Source organism: Chinchilla lanigera, unplaced genomic scaffold (assembly GCF_000276665.1).
Source record: "Chinchilla lanigera isolate Chin_1 unplaced genomic scaffold, ChiLan1.0 scaffold00012, whole genome shotgun sequence".
In the NCBI taxonomy this organism is placed as follows: domain Eukaryota; kingdom Metazoa; phylum Chordata; class Mammalia; order Rodentia; family Chinchillidae; genus Chinchilla; species Chinchilla lanigera.
The window spans coordinates 21685280-21710020 of NW_004955413.1; the positions used below are offsets into that span (position 1 = coordinate 21685280).

Genomic DNA, 24741 nt, shown 5'->3' on the forward strand with positions numbered 1-24741 from the left:
GTTTATTCCAAAGTTTCAAGTTTATATTTTAAAAATAGGGACAATGTGGTCACCAAAGGGATTTTTGTTTCTTAAGATTAATCTGCTGTGCTTCTGTTAATCATGTTCTCATTGTGGGATTTCTATTGAAAACATAGCTGTCCCCTGGGTTTTAAATAACCCTTTGGAAGTTGTTTACTTGTTAGGATATAGTTTCCTGTGTTGGTAAGCAACATAACTGGGACACAGTGGAGAAAACGCTCACTCACAGCTGTGTGTATTTGGGAAAAATCATTTCAACTTTATCTGGGACTTTGGTGGTCCATTCAAACATCGGAGGAGTGGTAGATTTACTTATACTGCCCCAAAGCACTGAAATGATATACTTCACTTGAACAAAAAAAATAGCAGACATATGCAAACCAAAAGTCTTTTAAAATTGATTTGAGAGTACCATATGCCCGGCCGAGGCAAGAGAAAAGGACTGTGCACCTGAACTGCCGGTGAACTACTGGTTCTTGGTGTTCTCTAGAAAGCAACGATAAGGAACAGCGATCTGGAAACCTGGCAGAAAAGGTTGGAAACACCAGGAGGGGGATTCTGGGAGGCTCCTCCATGAACAGCAATGACTTTTACAGCTGAAGGGATCAGAGGAAACGCATTCACGCAGAAAATGATGTTTCTAAAAGGCAAACACTGTACAGAAGAAGCTACGCGAGAGGATGAGGCATTTGGGACAACGGTGCTTGCCCCTGGCTGCTGGACGGTACGAAGAAGAGGACAGGGGCCAGCCCAGCTCAGGGAATGCTCTTCCCAGCTCTGTCAAGATGAGGGCCGATAAATCATGAAGAAGTACTGAGCTTTCCGACAAGAGAGAACCTGAGTCTCATGTAGGAAAGACCCAGCCCTTCTTCCAATGAGAAAGAAGTAAGATAAATGGTTTAGTCTTAAACTAGAAGCAGAAAATGACAGTGAATGAGCACGGATAATGACCCAAAGCATCAGATTACAGGAAGAGCCAGTGTTTCAGCCCAAGGATGGAGCTGCTGAAAGAGTGACTCATACTTTGAACCAGTGCCCACTGAATAATAGGGGACCAAGTATCTGAACGTATTTACCTCTCGGGTATGGGGCTGCTACCCTAGGGTTCCCTCACATTCTCCAAAATAATCTTCGCACTTTAAAACAATGTACTTTACTGGGAAAGAGAAAAAAGAGGTAAGGCAGCCACAAACCCTAAACATTTATCCTTGAAAAATCTTCCTGACCAACAGAAGAAAATGGCTGCCCAGGTCCATGGCAGCGAAATCTGGGGCACCTGAGGAGCCATGTTTTGTCACATGATCCCAGGGAAAGTCTGGCTATCTCATCTAGAAGTATCAAATGGCCACAGTATACATAAAATTATATGCCTGAGAAACATAAAAATAACAGAATAAAATCCTGTCCTGGAAGACATTATAACATAAAGGCAGAGTCAAAGATAAAGTATGATCAAAAACTATGGTGAATGTCTAGATTTTTTTTTTTTTTTAAATTCTTTTAAAAGATACATTGCCACTAATCCCCCCTCACAGCACTCCACCGTCCCTCAAGCACCCTTCTTCCATCATTCTTGCCACTTTCTAAAGCACTTCTGGAAGCTCTCTTTCATGAATGTCTATAGCTGCACTATCACGACTGTCAATGTTTTGAACTGATTCAAAACATTTACGTTTCATGGTCATTTTGAGTGGGGGAAGAGCCAGTTGTACAGGGGCAGATCTGGTGAGCAAAGTGGGTGAGGACCCACCATACTACTTTTATTTAATAGAAATTACTGTCAACAATTGATCCATGAGAGGTGATAATAAAATTCAGTGACTGTTTAAATTTAAAAACGCATTAGGTTAAAAGACCCAATGCCATTAAGTCCTCCAAAAATACTCCCTCTTACTTCAAACTCGCTTAGCCTATCATTCTCGGCAATGTGTATTTTACTCTAACGCTTTAAAATTTAAATATCACTGTATCATTCAATCACCGCTTGTACATTTAACAGAAACACATTATGGCTTTCTGTAAGTTAACTGTCATTTTTATAATAGTGTAACACACTTTTACATTTACTTTCTCCAGAAAGATCCCAGGACTACAAAACCTCGGGTGGTAGGCATTGCTCTTATCTTCCACCTGTACTCCAGCAGCCAATGACAGATGTCCTGTGAGGTTCAAAATGGTTAGATGACCTACATAAGAGGACACAGGCAGCCAGCAGTCAAACCTGAACATCAGCTTTCTTCTAGTTACAAGTACAGAGTTGTCCCAGCTCACTTTTAAAATTTTTCTTTTGTCTTTAATGGTCTACATTGCACAAAGGAGTGTCTAGCGATGGATTTGATCTCACTCATTGTCACCCATATTCTTACCCATATCCCGCACATACTGTCTCTCTCTATCCCCTCTAATCTCTCCTTCTAGTATTCAGTTAGACCCTGCTGGACCTTCTTAGTTTGGCCTCCACCTTGGTCATATTTTCCTCCTCTTTCTGTGTGTATGTGAGTGTGTCTGTGTGTGTGTTTGTGTGTGGCACTGGGGGTTGAACTGAGGACCTTCACACTTACCTACATCCTCAGCTCTTTATAATTTTATTTTGATATAGAGTCCTGCTAAGTCACTACATTGCCCAGGCTGGGCTTGAACTTGCAATCTTCCTGTCTTAGCCTTCCAGAGTGCTGCAGTTACAGACAGCGCCACCATGCCTGGGGACAGATCTCTTTTGAGAAGCACTAATTCTCTCTGCAGCTTCATATAAGCTGCTAATTTATGCTTTCTAATATGGACCCATCCTTTATGCATACTGCTTGTTCTTCCATTAAGATTTCTCTACCCTCTTCTATCACTGAAATTATTTTACACACCTTTATTGCACAATTTCACCAGAGTAATCTAAGTGCTTCTCTGTGGTAGTTTTACTGTCAGTCCATCCTCAGAGGAGACATCCCTGGCAAGAAAACCTCACTTTCCCAGGGTTAAGGGAGCATCCCTGCTAAGTGGCTTCATGAGAATTTCCAGAGGGTCATTTATCTTCCAAAGCCTGTTTCATGCTTTCTCCACTTCAGGAAAAACTTGGATTCGTTATCCAAAGTGCTCAGTTTAATTCAAAGCACAGAGATTATGAATGTCACTCTCTGAAAGGTTCTGAGTTTAGCGGAAAACAACATATTCTTATAAAGGGATTTTTGTATATAAAGCACTTATCACAGAGAATAGAACATAGAACTGTTTACCAAATGCTAGTGCAACAATCTAGAGCTGGGAAAGAGGTTCTGTTGAATCCCTTCAACCCTCTCCAGCTGTTTCATCTTTTATGAAAGCCATCTCCCACCTCTGCAAGAATGAATGCATACTGGGTATTCAAGATGAACGCTGCTTTAAATTATATTTATTGCTATTAGCATACACAAATTATGAAATTGATTTTGGCAAGATTTAACTACTGGTTTTAATTTTCTGTGTTTCTCTACACATCCCATTCACCTTTCTTTTGTAGCAGTTGAGTTTAATCCATCTCCTACTCTGACCAATTTTTCTAAGGAGATTATGAAGCTACTTCTAAAATTACACTTAGAAAGGCGTTCTAAGACAATTATTCATGATTATACACCATTCGGGGTGCTATTTTAAAAGCCAAGCTAACGCATCACCGTCACACTCCCGAACCTTTTACAAAGACAAATTAATGAGCTGACATCGAAGCACGACAACATTGATAATACAACTGCCACAGAAATATATAAATATTATTTGGCTGTGTTTGCTCACTTGAAACATCATCCTTCACAGTTCACTACCAAGATTTCCTTTCAACAGACAGACGATTATCCAGTAAAAGAAAAACTGAAGCTATTCTATCACTGTAAATCTTTCAAGGTATGAAAGAAAACCAAAGGAGAAATGTTTGAAAGACTGTTCTGTGTCAGTTGAAATTTTCACATTCAATAAAGCTTGCACAGTACTCATTTTAAGATACACAAGTAATCTGCCCTCTTAGGTCACATAATAAAAAAATGTTTATTTCTCACCTCTGAACTTCTTGGGAGGGTTGGCAAGATCCCCTGCCTCTGGATGTACCACACATCTGTCATCCACTAACCTGGAAGGGAAAGTATGTTTACACTGTTAACGTCATCATATTCATAAAACACTGACTGCACAAGGATATCGTATAAATATTTACAGAGACTTTTAGTACCATTCTTCACTAAGAAACTTCTTAATAATCGTATATTTATCAAAAAATCTGGCTGTAGAGATGTTCATTAAAGCAAGGATTATGAAACTGAAAAACAGGAAGCACTATTAAGTGTAGGAAACTACTTAGATAAATCACGACAGAGACAAACCATGGAACACTACAGAGGTATTTAAAATTCTACTGAAGGAAACACAGAAAACTTTCAAATGTTTGAAACGCGCTGTGAAAATAAGCGTTAACCAATCCATAAGATATCACAATCGCATATGTTTAAATACAGGCACATGCATCCAGAGTGAATATAAACAGCTCAAAATATAATATTCCCACCAGACACAAACGCACACACACACACACAATTTCTACAAATATACACAGAAATATGCATACAAAAAATGGAACACAACAAAATATTGAGTTACCGTTTTTCTTTTCCGTTCTCTCCCCACCCCTGGTGTGTAAGAAGGAAGGGGTAAGTTTATGAGATCCAGCTATGGAGTGACAGTGACATAGGCGGTAATGGGCATTCAGCCTACATTCAAAATCTACCTCACACACATCCTGTCTAGGTGACTTTGGGACTCCTTTATTCCTGTAAAACAAGGGTAAGAGGACCTACCTCACAGAATTGTTAAGAAGATGAAACGACTTCCTATTCTTAAAATACCCACCATGATTCCTGGCACATATTCACTCCTTAAAGAAGGACTTAGTTCATTTAAAAGCAATCAAGAACCTTGTCTGACTTGTTCTTCACCACCCTCTGCTTCTAGAAGAAGGCCTAGTACATAACAAGTGCCCAACAAATGTTAGTCAAATGAAAGAATTACCTTCGCAGTTAGAAAAAAACAAGTATAATCCCTATTAAAATATGTAAGAAAACTCAAGGTCTAGTACAATTCCAAGAGGGAGAAGCTGAACTGAGAGTCAGCAGACAAGAATCTCAAGCCCAACGAGAAAAAACCTAGCTACCAAAGACTCACAAGTTCATCTATCCGCAGAATAAGTGGCGGGGATAACTGGTGGTTTTTCTAGAATACTGTGACACGTATATGAATTAGCTATATGTATGTGAATTCACATGAACGGAGATGCCCATGGAAATTTTCTTTTTTTAAGGTATTTACCAGACTTGCTAGCATACATCAGCTCCAGCACAAAATAAACCCTCTGAACAAGGATGACTAACCACGTCAAAATGAAACTTTTGGTTCCCAGTTTATCTAATTACCAGAGGCAGACACTTCCTAAATCACCAGATTTTTCTATGGGATTTCATTTCCACAAAACAAAATGCTAATTTGGTCAAGCAGTAGTGTTCTTTTTTTGATTTTTTTAAATATGTACTTCATTCATGCCGCTTTACTAAAATGTGGTTTTATAGGAGTTACAGGACATGCAGGAAATTCCTTTTAAGAGTCTTTAGAAGCTGTTTTCTTAGAAACAGGAAGTCACACTGGGTCAAGAGAAAGCAAACCCAACCTCCACAGCGTCCTACTGCAGTTTGTTTACTTTGACTCCGAAAGGCTTCAAACAGTCCTAAGAATGTCATATACTTAAATTAAGATGCTATGAAGGAAAGGTCAGCCTTTCTAATGCGTCATGATAAGTTAAGAATTCAAAATACAATAATAAGAAAGCAGTCTTGTTTAGAGCATATAAAAAAAATACATAGTAAGTGACACCAACATTCTGCTCATTCGCTGCGCCTACCCATTCCAGAGAAGTACAGGTTTCCACCTAATGCCACCAGGTCGCACCTAGAAGGGTCAGTGAGCAAGAGAAATAGGAACTAAAGCTATAATCAGGTCCGAGTGCACCTAGGCAAACATTTGGGTCTGTTTTCCATTACTGAGAGCTCAGATAAAACCATAATAATTAGAAATGACTTCGCTTCTAAGAATGTGTTCTATTCCTTCTATACAAACTTCTCTGAAAATCACAAGAACAACCATTTTTTCTTGTAGACTTAAAGAACTGGAACTACTTTTGAAGAGAAGAGAAGAAAGCAGAGGTATGAAGAATCCAGAGGAAGAATTCTGTTGCAAGACAACTGCAATCATTGACATTGAAAGTCAAGTGGGGGGCTGGGGATTTAACTCAGCGGCAAAGCGCCTGCCTGGCAAGTGCAAGGTCGTGAGTTCGGTTCCTGGTACCGGAGAAAAACCAAAAAAATAAATAAATAAATAGAAAGTCAAGTGGGATTTTAAGGGCAGTTGTTGCACCAACTTCTAGAATGTCTCCCAGCTGTCTCTTCTTGAATATCTATCTCCAGGGCCAGTGTATTCATCATGTACTATCTCAAACATCAATTCACTCAATACTTCATTAAGTATATATAGGAAAAATGTTTCCCATTCCAGCTCTTATAAGTTGAAATATTATATATATAAAAATATTACATGCATAAAAATTATATGTATTTGTACAATATGCTTTGATATATGTGCACACTGTAGAATGATTTAATCAATCTAATGTTACTTTACCATTATTTTTTATGTAAGAACGTTTAAAAATTTACTCTCAGCAATGTTCAACTATAAGAAACATTAAGTGTAGTCACCATGGTATAGAGTAGGTCGCCAGAATGTACTCATGCTATCCAACAGAAATTTTCTACCCTTTGACCAGCATCACCATATTTCCGCCGACAACTGCCTGCCGGCCCCTAGCAACTACCACTTGATCTTTCTATGAAACAACTTTTCTAGATTCCGAATAGAAGGGAAATCATGCAGTACTGGCTTTCTGTACCTGGCTATTTCACTCAGCAAAATGTCCTTTGGACTCTCTCATGTTGTTGCAAATTTCTTCTGTTCTAATGTCGAATGGCATTCCACTGTGCGTGTGCGTGCATATGTGTGTATATGTGTGTACCACATTTTCATTTGACATTCCATCAAGCAAAAGACACGGCCTTTGTTTGCGTATTTGCTGGCTGTTGGCAATACTCCAATAAACACAGCAGTGTAAATGTCTTTTCTGACATACAGACTTTATTTCAGTACCTAAAGCTTGCATTTCCATATCATACGGTAGTTCTATTTTTAATGTTTTGAGTAACCTCTATGTTTTCCATGATAGCTATACTAATTTACATGCCCACCAGCACGGAGAAGAAGAGTTCCCTTTTCTCCACACCCTTGCCAATCAGTATTTGTTATCGCTTGTCTTTCCGGTAATAGCCCTTCTATCAGGAATGAGGTATATTCCATGGAGGTTTTGTTTGCGTTTCCCTGGTCATTAGTGACTCTGAGTATTTTTCTCATATACCTTTCAATCAAGTGCAAGTCTTCCTTTGGAAAATATCTATTCAGTCCTTTGCCCGTAATTATAACAAACTTCATTTTCTGAAAATCTAACTTCTCACCTAAAAGACAAGTTTTTCAATTGGATGAAAAAGACCAAGGTATATGCTATTTATAGGAGTCAAACCTGGAACAAAAGGTCAGAAAAAGACACTGTAGGGAAAAACTAATGAAAAGAATGGTGTAGTAGCAGTGATAATAGTAAAGAAATAGTTTTTAAGAGGAAAAAAAAAGCTTTATTTGGGATAAAGAAAGCCAGTACACAGTAAGAAGTATTTCATTCCCTAAGAAGATATAACAATTTTAAATTTATATGTTAAAAAAAACCCTAAAAATATATAAAACAAAATTTACAAAACTACAGCAAGAAATGAACAAATATATTATCACAGTAGATTTCAACATACTTCTCAGTTACTGATAGGGCAAACAGAAAAAATGTAGTAAGACTATATACTTTGAAATCTAACACATGTACATAAAATGTATGATTCCTAACAGGAGCATGTGAAACTCAACAACTGGAGAAAATATATTCATTTTGAGCATGAGAAAGCTTAATATACCAACTATTTTAACTATTAACAGATTGTACGGTTTTCATATCCCCATTCCACTCGTAAAGAAAAGACTAAGTTTACAGGTTTGAGATTTTTCAAGATTTTTTGTGGTTTACACTGAACTTGTATTTATTTTTTATTTTTTCATTTTTTTTTTCCAGTACCAGGAATCGAACTCATGACGTTGCGCTTGCCAGGCAGGTGCTGTGCCGCTGAGCTAAATCCCCAGCCAACACTGAACTTTCATTAACTACAAACTCCACCCTCACCCATCTTCCACAGGCTGAGTGTCCCTCTCTGATCCCACCATACTTGACATGCTATTACCATACAGAACCACACTTGAAGCTTTTACCTCACTGCCCTCTACCTCCAGCTATGTGTCTCCAATAAGCAATGAGATCCTTTTACAGCTTGATTTACTCTTTAGATGCTCGCTACCCAGCACAGGGAGTGGAGCATAGTATGTGCCCAAAATACAAGTGTTGAATAGGGAATTTAGACTTTAATGGATCATAGAAGTGGAGAAAAGAAATTCTAAGAGACAAAATGATACAGCAGCCATATAGGAAGGAAAGATGAAGCAAGTAGGGAATGATATAGCTACTTATTCTTGGATCATCCCCTGAGCAAACCATAAAGTAACATTTAATTATATATTCCTGAAGTGGACTGCTAAACAACCTCCAGAAATAATGCAGTCTGTAAGAGCTCCAAGGCAGAACAGCACAGAATAGAACATGAGTTAGCCAAAAACATTTCTTGAAATCTTGAAATCTTCAGACACTGCAGTTCACTGTTCCTTTAATTATGTTATCTTCTTTAAAAAGCGATGAATATGAGAACCAACTACCACTTCCTGGCTGATCAGACATAAAAGAAAAATATTTCTAGGAGGAAATAGTTGGCAAGGGAAGTTCCCTGGCCAGAAAAACCTCTGGTAACTGTAGACCAACTCCCACTAACATTACAGCATGAGAAACTAGACTCCTGTTTCCAGAAAGTCGGAGGGCATAAAAGTAACCTTGTTAGAACTACCAGCGGATGACTCTTGTTCTGAGTCAATCAGTAACTAGGATGTTTCTAAGAAGTCTCAGAAAGGGGAAGCACTAAAAACAGACCCATTTCCCATTCTTACATAATTCCTCCACAGACAAAACTTCCAGTATTTAGCTCAGAGTGGCGTCGCTGCGTGTGGTGGCCCACGCCTGTAATCGCAGCACTCGGGAGGCTGAGGCAGGAGGATCATTGCAAGTTCAAGACCAGCCTGGGCTACAAAGTGAGCTCAAGGCCAGCCTGAGCTGCATAGCGAGATCCTGTCTCCAAAACAAAACAACAACAAAAAAAATGACAGTGGTTCTCTGTGAATAAATGTAAGTTTTTAAAAATGCACAGTTCTCATTCTAAAGGCACGCCTATAATTGGTATGGAAGGAATCAATAGACATAAGGCCTTCTTTTCAGCCATTTCTGCACACAGAGAAAATAATCCCAGATTTATCTGTGTTACTGGCAGGGTCTAGCTGTGCTGGAATGACAGCTAAACCCATCTCTGGAGAATTTTATTTAAAGAGCAAAGAATGCTTTCTGGAATGGAGTGAATCCTTATTCAAAAATAAGGGGAGCGATCCACTCACCTCTGATAGCAGAACCAACTAAGGATAAAATCAAAGTGGGAAAAAAAGCAGAAAAGTCTAGTGACTGAAAGGAGCTAGATATACACATGCATTAAATCAGATCATATGCTTTGCTTAGAGATTAGACCAATTTTTTCCAATCCCTGGAGGCAAGAAAGATAATACGCTTAAAGCAGAATTTGTAATTAGTCCTAAGAAAGGAATGTATATCTAAATGTAAGAAATTCAAGTATCCCTATTTCTAATCTCACATCCTTCAAATAGAGATCATCATAACTACAAGACAAAGTTCCTAATGAGATATGTTGATGTACAACAGAACAAAAGTCAGATAGTATGAATTTAACACTATAGTCTTCTTTTAAGTTCCTAGTATCACCATTTTGTCTTTTCCATAGCAAATGTATGATACTTGGAAAGTTACTACTGTTGCATAACTAGAAAATTGAGATTATAATAGCATTAACCTCATAGGGTTGGTTTGAAGATTAACTGATCATGCAAAATGCCCAGTATATTCAATAACAGATAGCCATCATTATCATCACATCATTAATGTCCTTTATAGTAAATGCCCACCAGAAAGCAAATACTAAATAATGATCAATTATCATCATTTTCACCATCAGTGATATTATCACCACTTAATTGCTGAAAGAAGTATACAAGTAAGGTAATCATCACAGAGAAAACAAATTTAAACCTCTTCATATAGAAATTCATTCATTCCACAAATATTTACTGAGCAGCTACCATTTGCCCGGCATTGTGTAAGTGCAAGACAAACCAACAGTCTTGCAATGGGGGAATAAGGAAGAGACGGAAGTAAATTCACAAAGTATGCAGTATACTAACAGACAAATACTACAGAGAAAAGGAAACGCGAGACACGGTAAAAGCCTTCAGGAGACATCTAGGAGAACTGTGTTCTAGGCAGAAAGAACAGAGTGCAAAGCTCACAGCTGGTCCCTGCTGGGCATCTTTCCAAGGCCTGCAAAGAAATTAATATGGCTGATAGCAGCAAGAAGGCAAATTGAGTAGACAGAAGATCAGAACCATCAAGGAATGGAAAGACAGGTGCTATAGTACCCCCTCGCCCATGTCATAATAACTCTGGCTTTTATTCTAGGTGAGAAAGGAGTTACTGGAGGCTTTGGAGTAGAGGAAGGCTAACATGAGCTGGCTTATTTCTAGGAAGACCCCTACAGCTACTCAGTTAAGAATGGACTGGTGAGAATATAGGAGACAAAAGGAGGGACAGACCTAACGTACAAGATGACGACTATAGGTAGTAACAGTGTGCCGCACGTGAGATTCACTTTAAAGGTAGGTTGCTAGCTGCTTTCACTACCAATACAAAAAAATAAAACACAAGTAACTGAAATGATAGCTATGTTAATTTTCTTCCTCTAGTACCCTTTACACTATCAATATGCATCCTCTAACATATTTGTATACCTTAAATGTACACAAATAAGATTTATTAAAAAGAAACAGAGAGGTCTGGGGAGGAGTAGCTTAGAGTAGAGCAAGTGCCTAGCAAGCTCAAGGCCCTGTATTCCATCCTCAGTACCAAACCAACAACAACAGCAAAAAGTGAAATAGAGAAACTGTTTTGGAAACAGCACAGTAATCCAGGGAAGAACAGTAAAGTTAATCCTAAGTATGTCTTGCACCTAAATTTACCAATATCCTTACTGGAGTGAATAATTATCATGCAAGTTGGAGAAAAATATTATTAGGGTGAGAACTCAAGGAATTCTCTATCAATATTTATTCTCTCTTAAAGGGCTACTAAAAATGGCTTGAGAGAATTTTGCATGGACAAAAACTCTTACTGTAAATTAGGTACAGTTAAGTATTTCAGAGGCAAAAGAATTAGACCGTGCCTGGCACAAGGAAACATTTAAGAGTCACCTTTTTAATTCAGTAGGTCAGAACCTATTCAACTTCTCAGTGGAAAATGTTATCCAGATATGAGAAAATATGATGAAAAAAAATCATTGAAAAAGAACAAGAGAGTGCATAGTAGCTACTGCGCAGGATGTGTAGTGTTACGTGTTAATTTAGATTCATCTTCTCACTAAACAAATGTAATCAACCAGCTACTGTGTGTCAGGTACCATAGGTGTTTCTTTTTTCTTCTTTTTTTTCTTTTTTTTGGGGGGGTACTGGGAATCAAACTCAGGACCTTGCACTTGCCAGGCAGGCGCCGTGCCACCGAGCTACATCTCCCACACCACAGACAACTATAACCAATCTCTTCAATTAAGATTTAAGGGACAGCCAGGAGTGGTGGCGCACACCTGTAATCCCAGCACTCGCCTGTAATTCCAGCACTCGGCGGGCTGAGGGAAGGAGGATCATTGCAAGTTTGAGACCAGCCTGGGCTACAAAATGAGCTCAAGGCCCAGCCTGAACTGCATATTGAGACCTTGTCTCCAGAAGACCAAAAAAAAAGAGATTTAAGGGACAAACAAAAAGGACAAAGGAGTGAAAATATTCCAAATAGATGCATTTTTTACTAACTAAACATGAAAAGTTCAGGATGAAGACCCTAACATGGTGATTCCCTATGATTCAAAAGTTAGCCCCGCATCTAGGACCTACGCATCTCCTGTTCAGCCTGGGCTCACAATGACCCAAACTGAATTTAAATTATTATGATTTAAATATTGTGGTAATTAACCATTGCAATCATCTCAACTTATCAAAATGTACCTTAAAGACAAGTGCATTAAAATCATCCTAAGAATATTCTTCTAACACATGCATGATGGTTATAAAAAGAAAATATTCGGGAGGGGGGCAAAAAAAAAGAAAATAGTTCTCTTCTATTTAAAGAAAAGCAATGCATGCCCATCAGCAAATTAATGTCGAATGATACATACCGTCACAGAAGGAGTAATTGAAATTGTAGTAACTTTGGATCGTAGTCCCTGATGTTGACTAACTTCTATTTTTAAAAGTACATAGAAAAAGTATTTCAACATTGCTTATCCATTTCCAAGTATTCTTCTCCACCCAAAATCAACTTTATGAGCCTGCCAAGCAGCTGAGTCCATGCCAAAGTCCTGCTGCGGGCACCAAGGGGCTGTGTCAAGGTGAGAAGCCAATTCTATTTTTTTTTTTTTGTACCGGGAATCGAACTCAGGACCTTGCACTTGCCAGGCAGGTGCCTATGCCACTGAGCTATATCCCCGGCCCGAGAAGCCCATTCTGTCATATACAGTAAATCCAAATCACTGCCTCTGTCACCTGAAGACAGCATACTCTGGGATTACTTCCACGATATTCCTATAGTGTTCTCAGTTTTTCCTTTGTACAAGTGTTGGTATTTACTCTCCTAATTCATAAAAATTTTGCAAGAAATATAGAAGCCTTTCCTTTGAGTGCGTACACGCCTTCTGTGAAGCAAGTACTCAGGGACATCCAGAGGATCTGCGAACATCTCAAGAGCAAAACAGCAACTCCAAATTAAACTGATTGTAAACAACAGCACATCTGTTGCCTTTGAGTCTGTCCCTTACACACTTCCGCCTCATCACCTGACACATTAAGAACCAATGGGACTGCTCCACCACCGAATCCTCTCTCTCCCATCAGCCCGCACAGGGAGCTTGGTCCAGAAGACAGCCCTGCACCCACGCAGGACCAAACTGCCTTTCCAGAAGCAGTTATGAACAATCCAAGAAATAATGGGCATGCAGGGTCCACCTGCTTCTAAGATTAAGCATCAGGAAAGATAGTGCAGGCTTAGAAATCATTTTCTCAACCATGGGTGAAAACCATGGGAACAAACCCTACCAGAAGGAAAGAAACAAAGAAAGCAAGAAAGACAGAGAAAATCCTGATGTCATCAACTGAGCCCTTAGCTGCAGCTGTGTCTAAAGTTACCTCCTCTTGGGTTTCCCAGTGAGGCAAACCGAAAGCCTCTGTTTTACTTCCACTACTTGGATTCCTGTCCCTTGCAACAAAAGTAAATGTAGCCGTGGAGATCACGGAGCTACAAAGAACTGATAAAGCATAAACAACCACAACAGCCAGGCTAGCTACATATCGAAAAAAAAAAAGAAATGTGTGCATTTTGTCATTGACTCACTCAGTCAATAAATATTTACTGAGTGTCAGTTTTGAACCACGCACTGTCCCAGGCACAGGCCCTATGAGCACTGTACACCACAGACTAAACCTAGACCTTCCACTTGAATGTAAGAACTGCTGTTGCAGCTGGGCATGGTGGCGCACGCCTGTAATCCCAGCACTCGGGAGGCTGAGGCAGGAGGATCATTGCAAGTTCGAGGCCAGCCTGGGCTACAAAGTGAGCTCAAGGCCAGCCTGAACTGTATAGAGACCCTGTCTCAAAAAAGACAAAAAAGCCAGACGTGGTGGCGCACACCTGTAATCCCAGCACTTGGGAGGCTGAGGCAGGAGGATGGTTGCAAGTTCGAGACCAGCCTGGGCTACAAAGTGAGCTTAAGTCCAGCCTGAACTGCATAGAGAGACCCTGTCTCAAAAAGAGCAAAAAAAAAAAAAGGAAAGAAAGAGAGAATTATTGCATGTTAGTACAACTATTCCTAAGCTTGTGCCCAAAAGGTAGACTTCAGGGAAATTCAAAGACACTCAAATATATGTAAAATATTATTTGTGCATATTTACGGAGGGTTGCAACATAAATTTTCTCAGCATCTCAAGAAGACATATGACCCAAGGAAAGATTAATTAAAGAAATACTCAGAGAGACCATAACCATACCTTGGGGTCAAGAGGTCTTAAAATTCTTAAGAGAATTTAACACTACTTTCACTCTCTTTACAAGCTATCTCCCTAGGAACAATCTCATTTGACATGCTGGTGACATTTTCCTAATTCCCTCCAAAATGGTATGAACTCCCTGTTCCCTAGAGAGGAGAGAGAGAAAAAAATAATAATAATGTCACCAACAGCCATTTGGCTCCGTGACTAAAAACTTGTCCTTCTAGGGCACGTGCTTTTCTTCTTTTTAGATCTGTATCTACCTCTCAGTCTCTCTTGTAATGTCAAGCATTAAATACATTTTGAGTTAAAGGCACCCAAAATATTTTTAAACTGTGTTTTTGCAGAACTGCTTTTAGAGCTCAGTAGCGTTACCAATGTGTCGATTTCCAACCAAATTTTTAATCATGTAAAGGACAAAACTCCTCAGTTACCTTATGTCACGGGAGACACTATAAGAAACAAATGTAGATTTGGTTAACGGGGGCTGGGGGTTTAGCTCAGCGACAAAAGCGCCTGCCTGGCACGCGCAAGGTCGTGAGTTCGATTCCCGGTACTGGAGAAAACCCAAAAAAAAAAAAAAAAGATTTGGTTAACGCACCCTCCACAAATGAATACAGATTTCAGTGTCCTTAACAAAGTTTGTTTAGTTTTGTACATTAAATCACAGTAACATTCGTAATTATAAATTACATGGAAAAATACATCCAGTAGGAAATAAACAATTCTTCAACTGTGTGTTGTTTCTAGATTGTACAGTCAGAGCTATGTCACTTTTGAAAGGCCACGTGCATGCAAGATCACGCCATCTCCTGCCAGGAGAAATAAGAATTATCCCTAGTCATAAAGAATAAAGAAACCTCACAAACTTGGTTTGCTTTTTGCTGTAGTCCTGTCTCAGGCAGGCCTGTGAAAGGCACATGACTTACACGTTTACTCTGGATTGAGTTTTAGTGTGACCAATACAACAACTTCATTCCTATTTTAGTTTTCTTCCAAAGGAATTTCATGGATAATCCCTGTAGGAAAGATGCAAAATCCTCATTGCTTTTCTTTTCACAGTGCTCCATATTTTAGTGGTAAATTAGTGAAATGACATCTCTTCCTATTCTCTTCTTATTCATTCTTCTAAATCACTGAATTTTTTTTTAGGGGCCAGGAATATAGCTTAGTGGCACAGGCACCTGTCTGGCGAGCGCAAGGTCCTGAGTTTGATTCCTAGAACAAAAAAAAAAAACAAAAAAAAAAAAAAAAAACACTTAATTTTTCACTACATGTAAAAAAAAAAAGCCATGAAGTAGGGATTTTCCATTTTCCCTATGTCCAAAGGGTGGTTAGAACCTATTTTTCTTCTCTTCTGCTCAGCACAGCACCACGGGACACTCAGGCACCCTTTCACACACCCATCAAAGCCTCTTCCCCGCCTGTCTAAAATCTAAATTCCAAGAACTTGGCTGGCAGTCCAGAGCTGCGGCAGGGCCAGACTCCCTGCGGGAGCATTCCAAGCTTTGCCTAAAGACTCGCTAAGTAGCAAAAGTTTTCTTTCTTTCTTTTTTTTTTTTTCAAGGACTTGGAATTTTAAAACAGGAATAGAAAGGATGTAATAGGAAATGTTTTATTTTCCCTCACTTCATGTTACATTTCCTGGACATAACTGTGCTTTAGTCTTTCACCCTTTGACCATCTTGGAATGCTGGAGTTTGAAGAAGCAGCTGGAACAGAGGGAGGAGGATGTTTGTCTATTTGTTTTTGGTTTTGGTGGGGGGGGGGATAAAATAATCAACAAAGTTGAAAGCCATGGCTCATCTTCTCTCTTAAGTTTCAAGCTCAAAAAAGGTAATAGGGCCAGGAATATAGCTCAGTGATATAAGCGCCTTCCTGGCAAGTACAAGGTCCTGAGTTCAATTTCTGGTACCAAAAAAAAAAGTAAAACAGCATCCCTATGAACACTTCAAATATCATGACTGATTTGTTGAATTGTAGTTGGGTAACAAGATTAAAAGGACTGCCAAGACAAGACCTTTAATGGTTTGTATAACTAAAATAGTTTGTTTTCCAAATTTGTGCCTTCATCAATAAATATAAAGCTTAAAAAATGGGTTATGAAACTAATTTTTTTTTTGTCTTTTTGAGACAGGGTCTCGCTATGCAGTTCAGGCTGGCCTTGAGCTCACTTTGTAGCCCACGCTGGTCTCGAACTCGCAAAGATCCTCCTGCCTCAGCCTCCTGAGTGCTTGGATTACAGGCATGCGCCACCACACCCGGCTGAAACTAAATTTTTTTATTTGTATCACTGCTGCAGGGGAATATTCTCTTTCTTTTTCAAATTATAGAAATCTGGAAAAATAGGCCATTGATCTTAAGATATGTAATATGATTTAACTCTGGTTAATAAAATAGGCGTAGGTGATCTCTGCATGACTTTATCATTTTTAAAACTTTTAAATCAAGTTTAAAAGTTTATAATTTTTTCGATGTCAAATACTCAAAATGGGCATAACCTCTAGGGCCCACTGGGAAACACATATGCATAGTATCAGTGCTCCAGATTTAAAGATGGAACACTGAATCCAAAGTTAAATAACTTTTCCAAGTTCTCAGGACTTCTTCCGGGCAGAACAGAATTCAGAGCAAAGTTCCTGAAAACTCTTTCTGTAATCCACACTGCCTGTAAGGAATCATTACCGAACATCCATTTATTCAACGATTTGAGATAAACTTTGGAATGAAATATGATCTCTGCACAGTCATGTCATAACCAACCAACGTCTTTAGCAGATCAACATTTGACTTTTAAATATTTAAGACAGAAACAAAAAATACACTAAAATAAAATAAATGAGTTGAAGTTAATGCCTTTTTTTTTATTTTAGAGAGAGTAGTAAGGAAAAGAACAACAGCAAAATGCCAACACCACAGACATAAACAAAACAAGAACATTACAAATGATACAGGGGCTCAAAACAAAATGCTTTCTGAGAGTTAGAAAATTACTTTAACCTTTTAAAAAGGTTACACAAAGATCACATTTCAAATATTATATACTATACATTAAGTACGAATTATAATTGAAATTTAGTTCGAGCACAATATAGCTTTTATACAGAAGGAATTTTGAATTGAAAGCATTTTGGCACAAATGTTCCTAATTCTTGAGATCTAAATTAATGCGTTTTCTATTTTAAAATTTAAACTTTAAATTTGGGACAGGTTCAGTCCTGCTTCTACAATATTACTGCTTTGTATTCTGGTCCATTATAATACTTAATTTGTGTTCGGTTTATACACATAAAGCACCACTATTATGCCACAAATTAGACTTCTGTCCAAACAAAAGCTGTCTACAAAAGTGAAACCATTCACAATTAAGCTTATTGTGAGAAACACAGTTTCAAATATGTATGTTGTCATGAATGAGATTCATTTATTAAAGTTGTGCGCTTGTGAATAAATGTGCTCTTTTTTAAAAGGTTTATAAGCTCCCCTCCCTTTTACAATATAGTGTCCACGCTACTGAGGTATTATTTAGCTACAGCGAAGCACTGGCTTCCCTTTCTTACCATTGTTCCTGCCCTCAATTTCCTTAGTACCCCTTTCTCTTCACTAGCTGAAGCCAAAGTTCAGAACAAACTATGGAGGCCTGGAGGTGACATGTGAAAGCACTCAGACAATTTGCCTTCTCACCAGGAAGTGGACTCCACCTGAAACAGCCCTAGAATAAAGCCTGGAAATGAGAACAGTCTCATGTAAGTAGCCAACTAATTAAGGGCTTCAAATGTTTACATCCTGTTTATAGGGACCTAGGAAATGCAACTTCATCAAGTGAAGGGTGATCCTAGCCTGTCACAGTGGCCCAGGGTTGTCTCTGCCTGCGCAGCACCTTCAGCCTCTCCTGCTGGAGGAAGAATGGAGACAGGCTCTCTTTACCCACGCAGGACCTGATGTTAGCACTTCTGTAATCTGGGCCACATGCTTAACTGAAACATGAGACCATTATCTCCCCATTGCAACACAGGTAACTGTAGTACCGTACATTTTAGACTTGAAGGACACGGGGTGCTTTCTCAAGTATTGGGTGTAAGACGCCAGGTTAAGGCAGAGGCCACTTGCAAACATGGAGCCCAAAGACAGCCACCTGCCTAGCTGGGACTAATACAGGTGGTACATCTGGATCCAGGGAGCCATCCAGGGATGCCAGGATGTCTCCGGTTATCCTAGTCACAAAGTCCTTGTTTTGACTGAAAACTGCTTAAACCGGGTTTTCTGATTCTTGCAATAAAAAAATCCTAATAAAACCTGTGTCTTCAGATAGCTCAATTCTTTATCATGTCCAGCAGCGTGGCACTCTTTGGGCTTATTCCCATCACCAGTAACTCCAGTCTGCCTAAAACTAGGCCAACTAGGTTGAATCTCATCGTAAGGAATTTACGCTAGCCACAGGAAATATTTTCTGATAGAGAAGTTTTCAAATGAGGGGTTAAAAGTGGTAATTTCATTTTAAAGTATGTTTAAAGGCTCTCCTATACTTTGTGAACATGTCCGTTACATTTCCAGTAAACAGGAAGATCTTTCCTTTATGGGATAACTAAAAGAAGGCTAAGGCCTCAATACTTGTTATTCATTAGTTAGATAGCCCTCACGGGGAGGAATAAGATCAACTTTCTATACCTTTTCAGTCCCTATAATTTTGTCTAAAAATCACTAGTATTCCAAGTATTATAATTTGATTAATTACTATTAAAAATGCGATAAAGGTTTCCTAAACAAGTTTACTGTAAACTAGCTGTTTATCCAAGCCAGATAAATGCTTTTGCTAATTCCTAACGGACCCATAAATTCAGTCAGAATTATTCTTGGCCAATATGAAAGCTCAGAGAAGAGACAGTAGCACCAGCCGTGTGTGGAAACTTATGCAAAAACTGTTCTACTGGCTCGGAAACAAATGCTGGTTTTGTTTCAATAAATAAAACAAAATTGTTTCCTTTTATTACTATGTTCTAATAGGGAAGAAATATTACACTTAAGTATTGGCTTGAAAATGTAACAAATTGGAAAACCATAGTCAAGGAAAAATACAGACAAACCAAGCAATGCTAAGGTTATTATTAATGTGGGTACACTCTAGGTATTTGCAATACATCAAAAGATTAATGTATACACCAAAACCAGAAATAAAAGATAAATATGAGTACTTGTAATTTAGTAACCTGCATTATCAAAGTAAGGAAGAAAAAAAGACCAAAACCAAAATAAATAATAGATAAAGCAGTGTGCCTTTGAACAGCCTACTAAACAAATAGCAGCTTCAAAACTGGTATACTATGAAGTTTTATAAACCTTACAGAGTAGAACTTTGAACATCCAGGCAATACGAACTCAACTAAGCTTTCAAAAATTAATTCATGCTGATTTTTCAAATATAATAACATTAATCATAACAATAGTGTTCACTTATTATAAAACCAAATGTTTACTGTTTTATATATGTTGAATATCAAAATCTGATGACAATACTATAAAGTGAGCAATAATGCTACTTTACAGATAAGGACATTGGGGTGTTTTGTATTAAATAATTTCTGAAGATCACACTATGAAAATAAGTGGAGCCACAATTTGAAACCAGATTTGTCTGACCCAAAAGTCTTAACTGCACGCTAAGTGAAGCACTATTCATTCATTCGAGATACTTCTTGAGGACTCAATGTATGACAAGTACTATGTGAGGCCAGAGGGCATAATTTTGAACAAAATCAGATGCAGCCTCTGCCCTTACAGAATTTCCAGTCTAGTGAGAGAAACAAACACAATCCAATATTCATAGAAACAGTAGTAAAATTAAAATCACAACCGTCAAAAGTTTTTGTGAAGGAGAAGAATGTGGCCCTGCAGTGCATAAACAGATGTCACAAGCGCCGTGGAGCTGAAATCTGCATGACAAATAGGTAAAAGGCAGGTGGGCATGAAGGCAGACTGAGCAGACAGAATGTTTGTGCACCTAAAAAGAAAAAAAGCAGGGGGCTGGGGATTTAACTCAGCGGCAAAGCGCCTGCCTGGCAAGCGCAAGATCGTAAGTTCGATTCCTGGTACCGGAAGAAAAGACAAAAAGAAAAAAGAAAAAAAGCAGCGCACCCAAGTAGAGAGCTAGAGGAAGGCAGCATGGTCCAAGGTGAACCCAGAAAGCCAGGAAGCAAGCTGGACACCAAGACGTTTCTCCAGATGCGAACACGTGAAATTTTCCTTTCAAATTTGTATGTTCAATTTGTAAAAGTAACAAAACCTCAATAGCCATGGTATTTCAAATTCATAAGTCTCTTCTAGATCTAAAGTGAAGCACTAAATAAAGACATCATCGGGGGCTGGGGGTTTAGCTCAGCGGCAAAAGCGCCTGCCTGGCAAGCGCAAGGTCGTGAGTTCGATTCCTGGTACCGGAAGAAAAGACAAAAAAAAAAAGACATCATCCCTTCAAGGTTTTGCTAATGGCGGCGTGGTTCAGGCTACCGTCACAAGCACCCTGGGTCTGCCTATGCCTGCCGCCTGCAGCCTACTTCTATCTAGCCTTCCTCTTTATCATCCTCTGGTCTTTCTAGAGTTACATCTGATTACTTCATTCTCCTGCTTAAAAATCCTCCAAGGGCTTCACATTGCCTTTTAGAGAATAATCATCCAGCTCCCAGTAGCCATCTAGTTTCACCTTTCATTAGAAAACAGAGCCATTATTTAAAGAAATCCAAGAAAATGATCTGTTTCTTGGTGCTCTGATATTTCTAGTGAAATGGCACCATGTGCATGGTCCAACATGCCCTCCTCCCCTGCCCATGTGCCACACAGTGGTATAAAGCTAGGGGACTAAATATCTCCCTTAAGGTCTTTCTGCAAAGTGTAGCTCGTGCTCATTTCTGACTATTAGGAAGACTAGGAGATGTGACTTTTATGCTGAACACCCACAAACCCAAGTACTTCTATTAGTAGGAGAAAAGAAAAAAATACATTTTGGAGAGCGACTAGAGTCTCTGATAGAGGAAATGAAATTAAAATGCCTTTTGTTAAGTATGTTTCACACTAAATGATACAGTCGATATTAATTCATCAGAATGTATTAAATTGTAACTTCCAGTTTTTAAAAATATGCATCATAAATGTTAATCTACTTAGAATATATTTATAAACTAATTTTACAGATATTCATTGCCAAAGAAACTGCTGACTGTCACAGCTCACACATGGTAATTTCCCAAAACAATTATTGATTCAGAGTGCCCCACTTACTAACAAAGTTCTTTTAGCATTTGCAATATCATAATACTTTAAAAGACCTTCCGAGAGAATCTTTAGCGGCCGAGACTTTGGAAACAAGAACTTGATTTCTGCCCTAACAGATAACAATGACTTCATTTGTACTAACCAGGAAAGAAGACTCTAAATCATGACCCGTCAGGTAAATAAAGGAAGAAAGGTAGATAAAAGTCTTTTTTCATATATTATTCATCATGGAGATGCATTAATTTAGTAAATTTTTAATAACACTTTCACTGACACTGCATCTTGATTTGACTTAAAGTGTCACTTAAGATTTATCATTCCTAGGTGCAAGTGTAGGCTCCTAAGTACAACAAAATTCCCTTCTTCACCTTCCCCACCGAATATAAAGAACCAGAACTAAAACTACCTGGCTTGAAAACCTGGCTGAAGCCAAATCCTACAATACAAATGTTTAAGTAGCCATGTCTCTGATATTAGCAATGACTTTGAACACTCTCTAAACACAAGTGACCAGTCTTTAAATCATTAACTTAAGTTTGGCTTTCAAATATAACTGTGTTTGGCAACTTTAATAGTCAATTTTTAAGTCACTGTCATAACTGGGTATAATAGTATTAAACTGGATTAGTTTGACTGTTAAAGAAATGAAATAAAACTTTGATAATATTTACTACTCTCATCTCAAAGTTACCTTTCTAAAGATATTATATTTTAAATTGAATGCTTTGAAGAAAATTGAAGAAGAAATTTTCTTATCATGTATTGCTTGATAGGAGAACATTGAATGCTTTGTTTCATTTTTTCCAAATTATTTTGTAATTTGTTACAGAAGAAAATTGAATGCTTTGTTTCATTTTTTCCAAATTATTTTGTAATTTGTACCTAACTCCATTTTTTAACTTAATTTCTCCCTTATACATAAATAACTCTGAAAGAAGTCTCCATCTGTACACTGCTACCACAAAGAATTCCTACAGTAAGCCGAATATGTATCTTTTGGAATTGGTTTGAGGTGCACAGCACATTACAACAGAACTAGTCAGTAGATATAAATTAATAAAAAATACTGGCCATTTATTTTTGCCAACCTCTATCTAAATGTCTGTGATTCTCTCCAAATACTTATTCTTTAATGTTAAAACTAAAAATTATAAAGTGCCATATACCTTATCCTGTTCTCCTAAAGCTCTACAAATTCCTCACCTATTCTCTGGGTTAGGTATCAGCAAATTCTTTCCAACTGAATTTTTTTGTCAGTAACATTGAAACCAAAAAATGTTTCCCTTGTGCTGGCTTCGGGAGCACATATACAAAAAAAAATGTGTCCCTGAAAGCATTATGTACTATACACGAAGAGAAAGGGCTGCTTTAATCTAAGAAATGGCCTCACAAAGCTTTTACAAATTCACTCTTTGCGTATGTAAGAACAAAACTGAACTTACAGAAATATCAACTTTTCTCTGATGTGGCTATCACATGCAAACCATCAAGAAAGTCATGTACATTATTTTCTCTCGCATGTAAGTTTTATCACATATTAGCCTGAGTGTGTACAGAGATATTATTAATGGATTATTAAAGAAATTACTAGGCAGCAAGATTTACTGGTGCCATAAATCCATGGAAAACAGCCATATATTTTGGTGGAGTCGCCTATATTTCTCAAGCTATTCAACAAATAACAATGACAGTGACTTATTTCCCAGAAAGGGATTGTTGTTAATAGCTCAACAGAGATTTAAATAATGTATCTCCCAATGCAACAAATATTCATTCAGTAACACGTTACATGAAATAACCCAGACACAAAAGCACAACTACTGTATGATTCCATTATATAAGGTAACTACAAAAGGCAAATTCATGCAGACAGAAAAGAGACCACAAGTTGCCAGGGACTGAAAGATGGGAAAGACAGGGGTACACTGGCTAAAGCAGCGGTCCCCATCTTCTTTGGCACCTAAGATTGTTTTGTGGAAGACAACTTTTCCATTGACGGGGGCAGGGGAGATTTTTGTTTAGTTTCTGTTTTTATCAGTCTGTATGCAATACATGATAATTACATTCCCCTCCACCACCTCAGATCATCGGGCATTACGTTCTCAGAAGGAGCACATAACCTACTTCATGTAGTCCACAGTAGGGACAACAGGGCTCCAGCTCGTGTGAGAATCTAGTGCCGCACTGCTCTGACACGAGGCAGAGCTCAGAGGGTGATGCAAGCTGTGGGGAGTGGCTGTGAATACAGATGAAGCTTCACCCACTTGCCAGCCTCTCACCTCCCGCAGTGCGCCCAGTTCCTAAGGGACCACAGACAGGTACTAGTCCGTGGCCCAGGGGGTTGGGCATCCCTGGTCTAATGGGTACAGAGCTTCCACTTGAGACAATGACAGACTTCTGCAAACATAGTCAGAATGGTTATGAATTTACTTACTGCCACTAAATTATTTGCTTAAACCTGATTAAAGTGGTAAATTGTACATTGTTTATTTTAAAAGGCACAAAGAATTTCCTGCATTATTAAATCACCTACTATGTAAGCAGTCACATCCAGCTCATGCCCAGACCTTTTGTTTCCTTTCCCCAAAACGTGCTGCTCCCGGAGCAGACGGAAGTTGGAGTTCTGCTCACAGCGGTCTCCCTGGTAGCCAGGTCACTGTGTCTCGCCTTCACAGACAAAAGACATCAGTACTAATCCCAGTGGGGCCAAATTCCATCGCTCTGTAATCCGACACTGCAGAGGAGATACACAGAACATAGCGATTGCTGGATCCAAGTCATGGAACTGCAGGGACCCACAGAGAAGGTCCTGCTACTGAGGTTCCCTCAGCAGCTCTGGCCATGCCTCTGCTTGGCTGGCGCTCACTGGTTGCGCTCATTTCATCCTTGGAACTCCTCCACAAGCCTCCTCAATAAATGTCCTTTTATTAAGCTGCCAGAGATGGTTACTGTTCATGACCAACGCAGAACCTTCCTTCCAGTATAACACAGCCATTCAGT

At 38.7% G+C, this 24741-nt stretch overlaps 1 protein-coding gene across 1 annotated transcript in view; it reads right to left on the reverse strand.

Annotated features, from left to right (window-relative positions):
* Window positions 1–24741, reverse strand: part of Itpr2 (inositol 1,4,5-trisphosphate receptor, type 2) — a gene marked incomplete in the record, with an annotated part of 429938 nt that overhangs the window by 395607 nt on the left and 9590 nt on the right. The window contains 1 exon segment of the mRNA XM_013511399.1: window positions 4044–4114. Within this exon segment, the coding sequence (XP_013366853.1) occupies window positions 4044–4114 (71 nt within the window).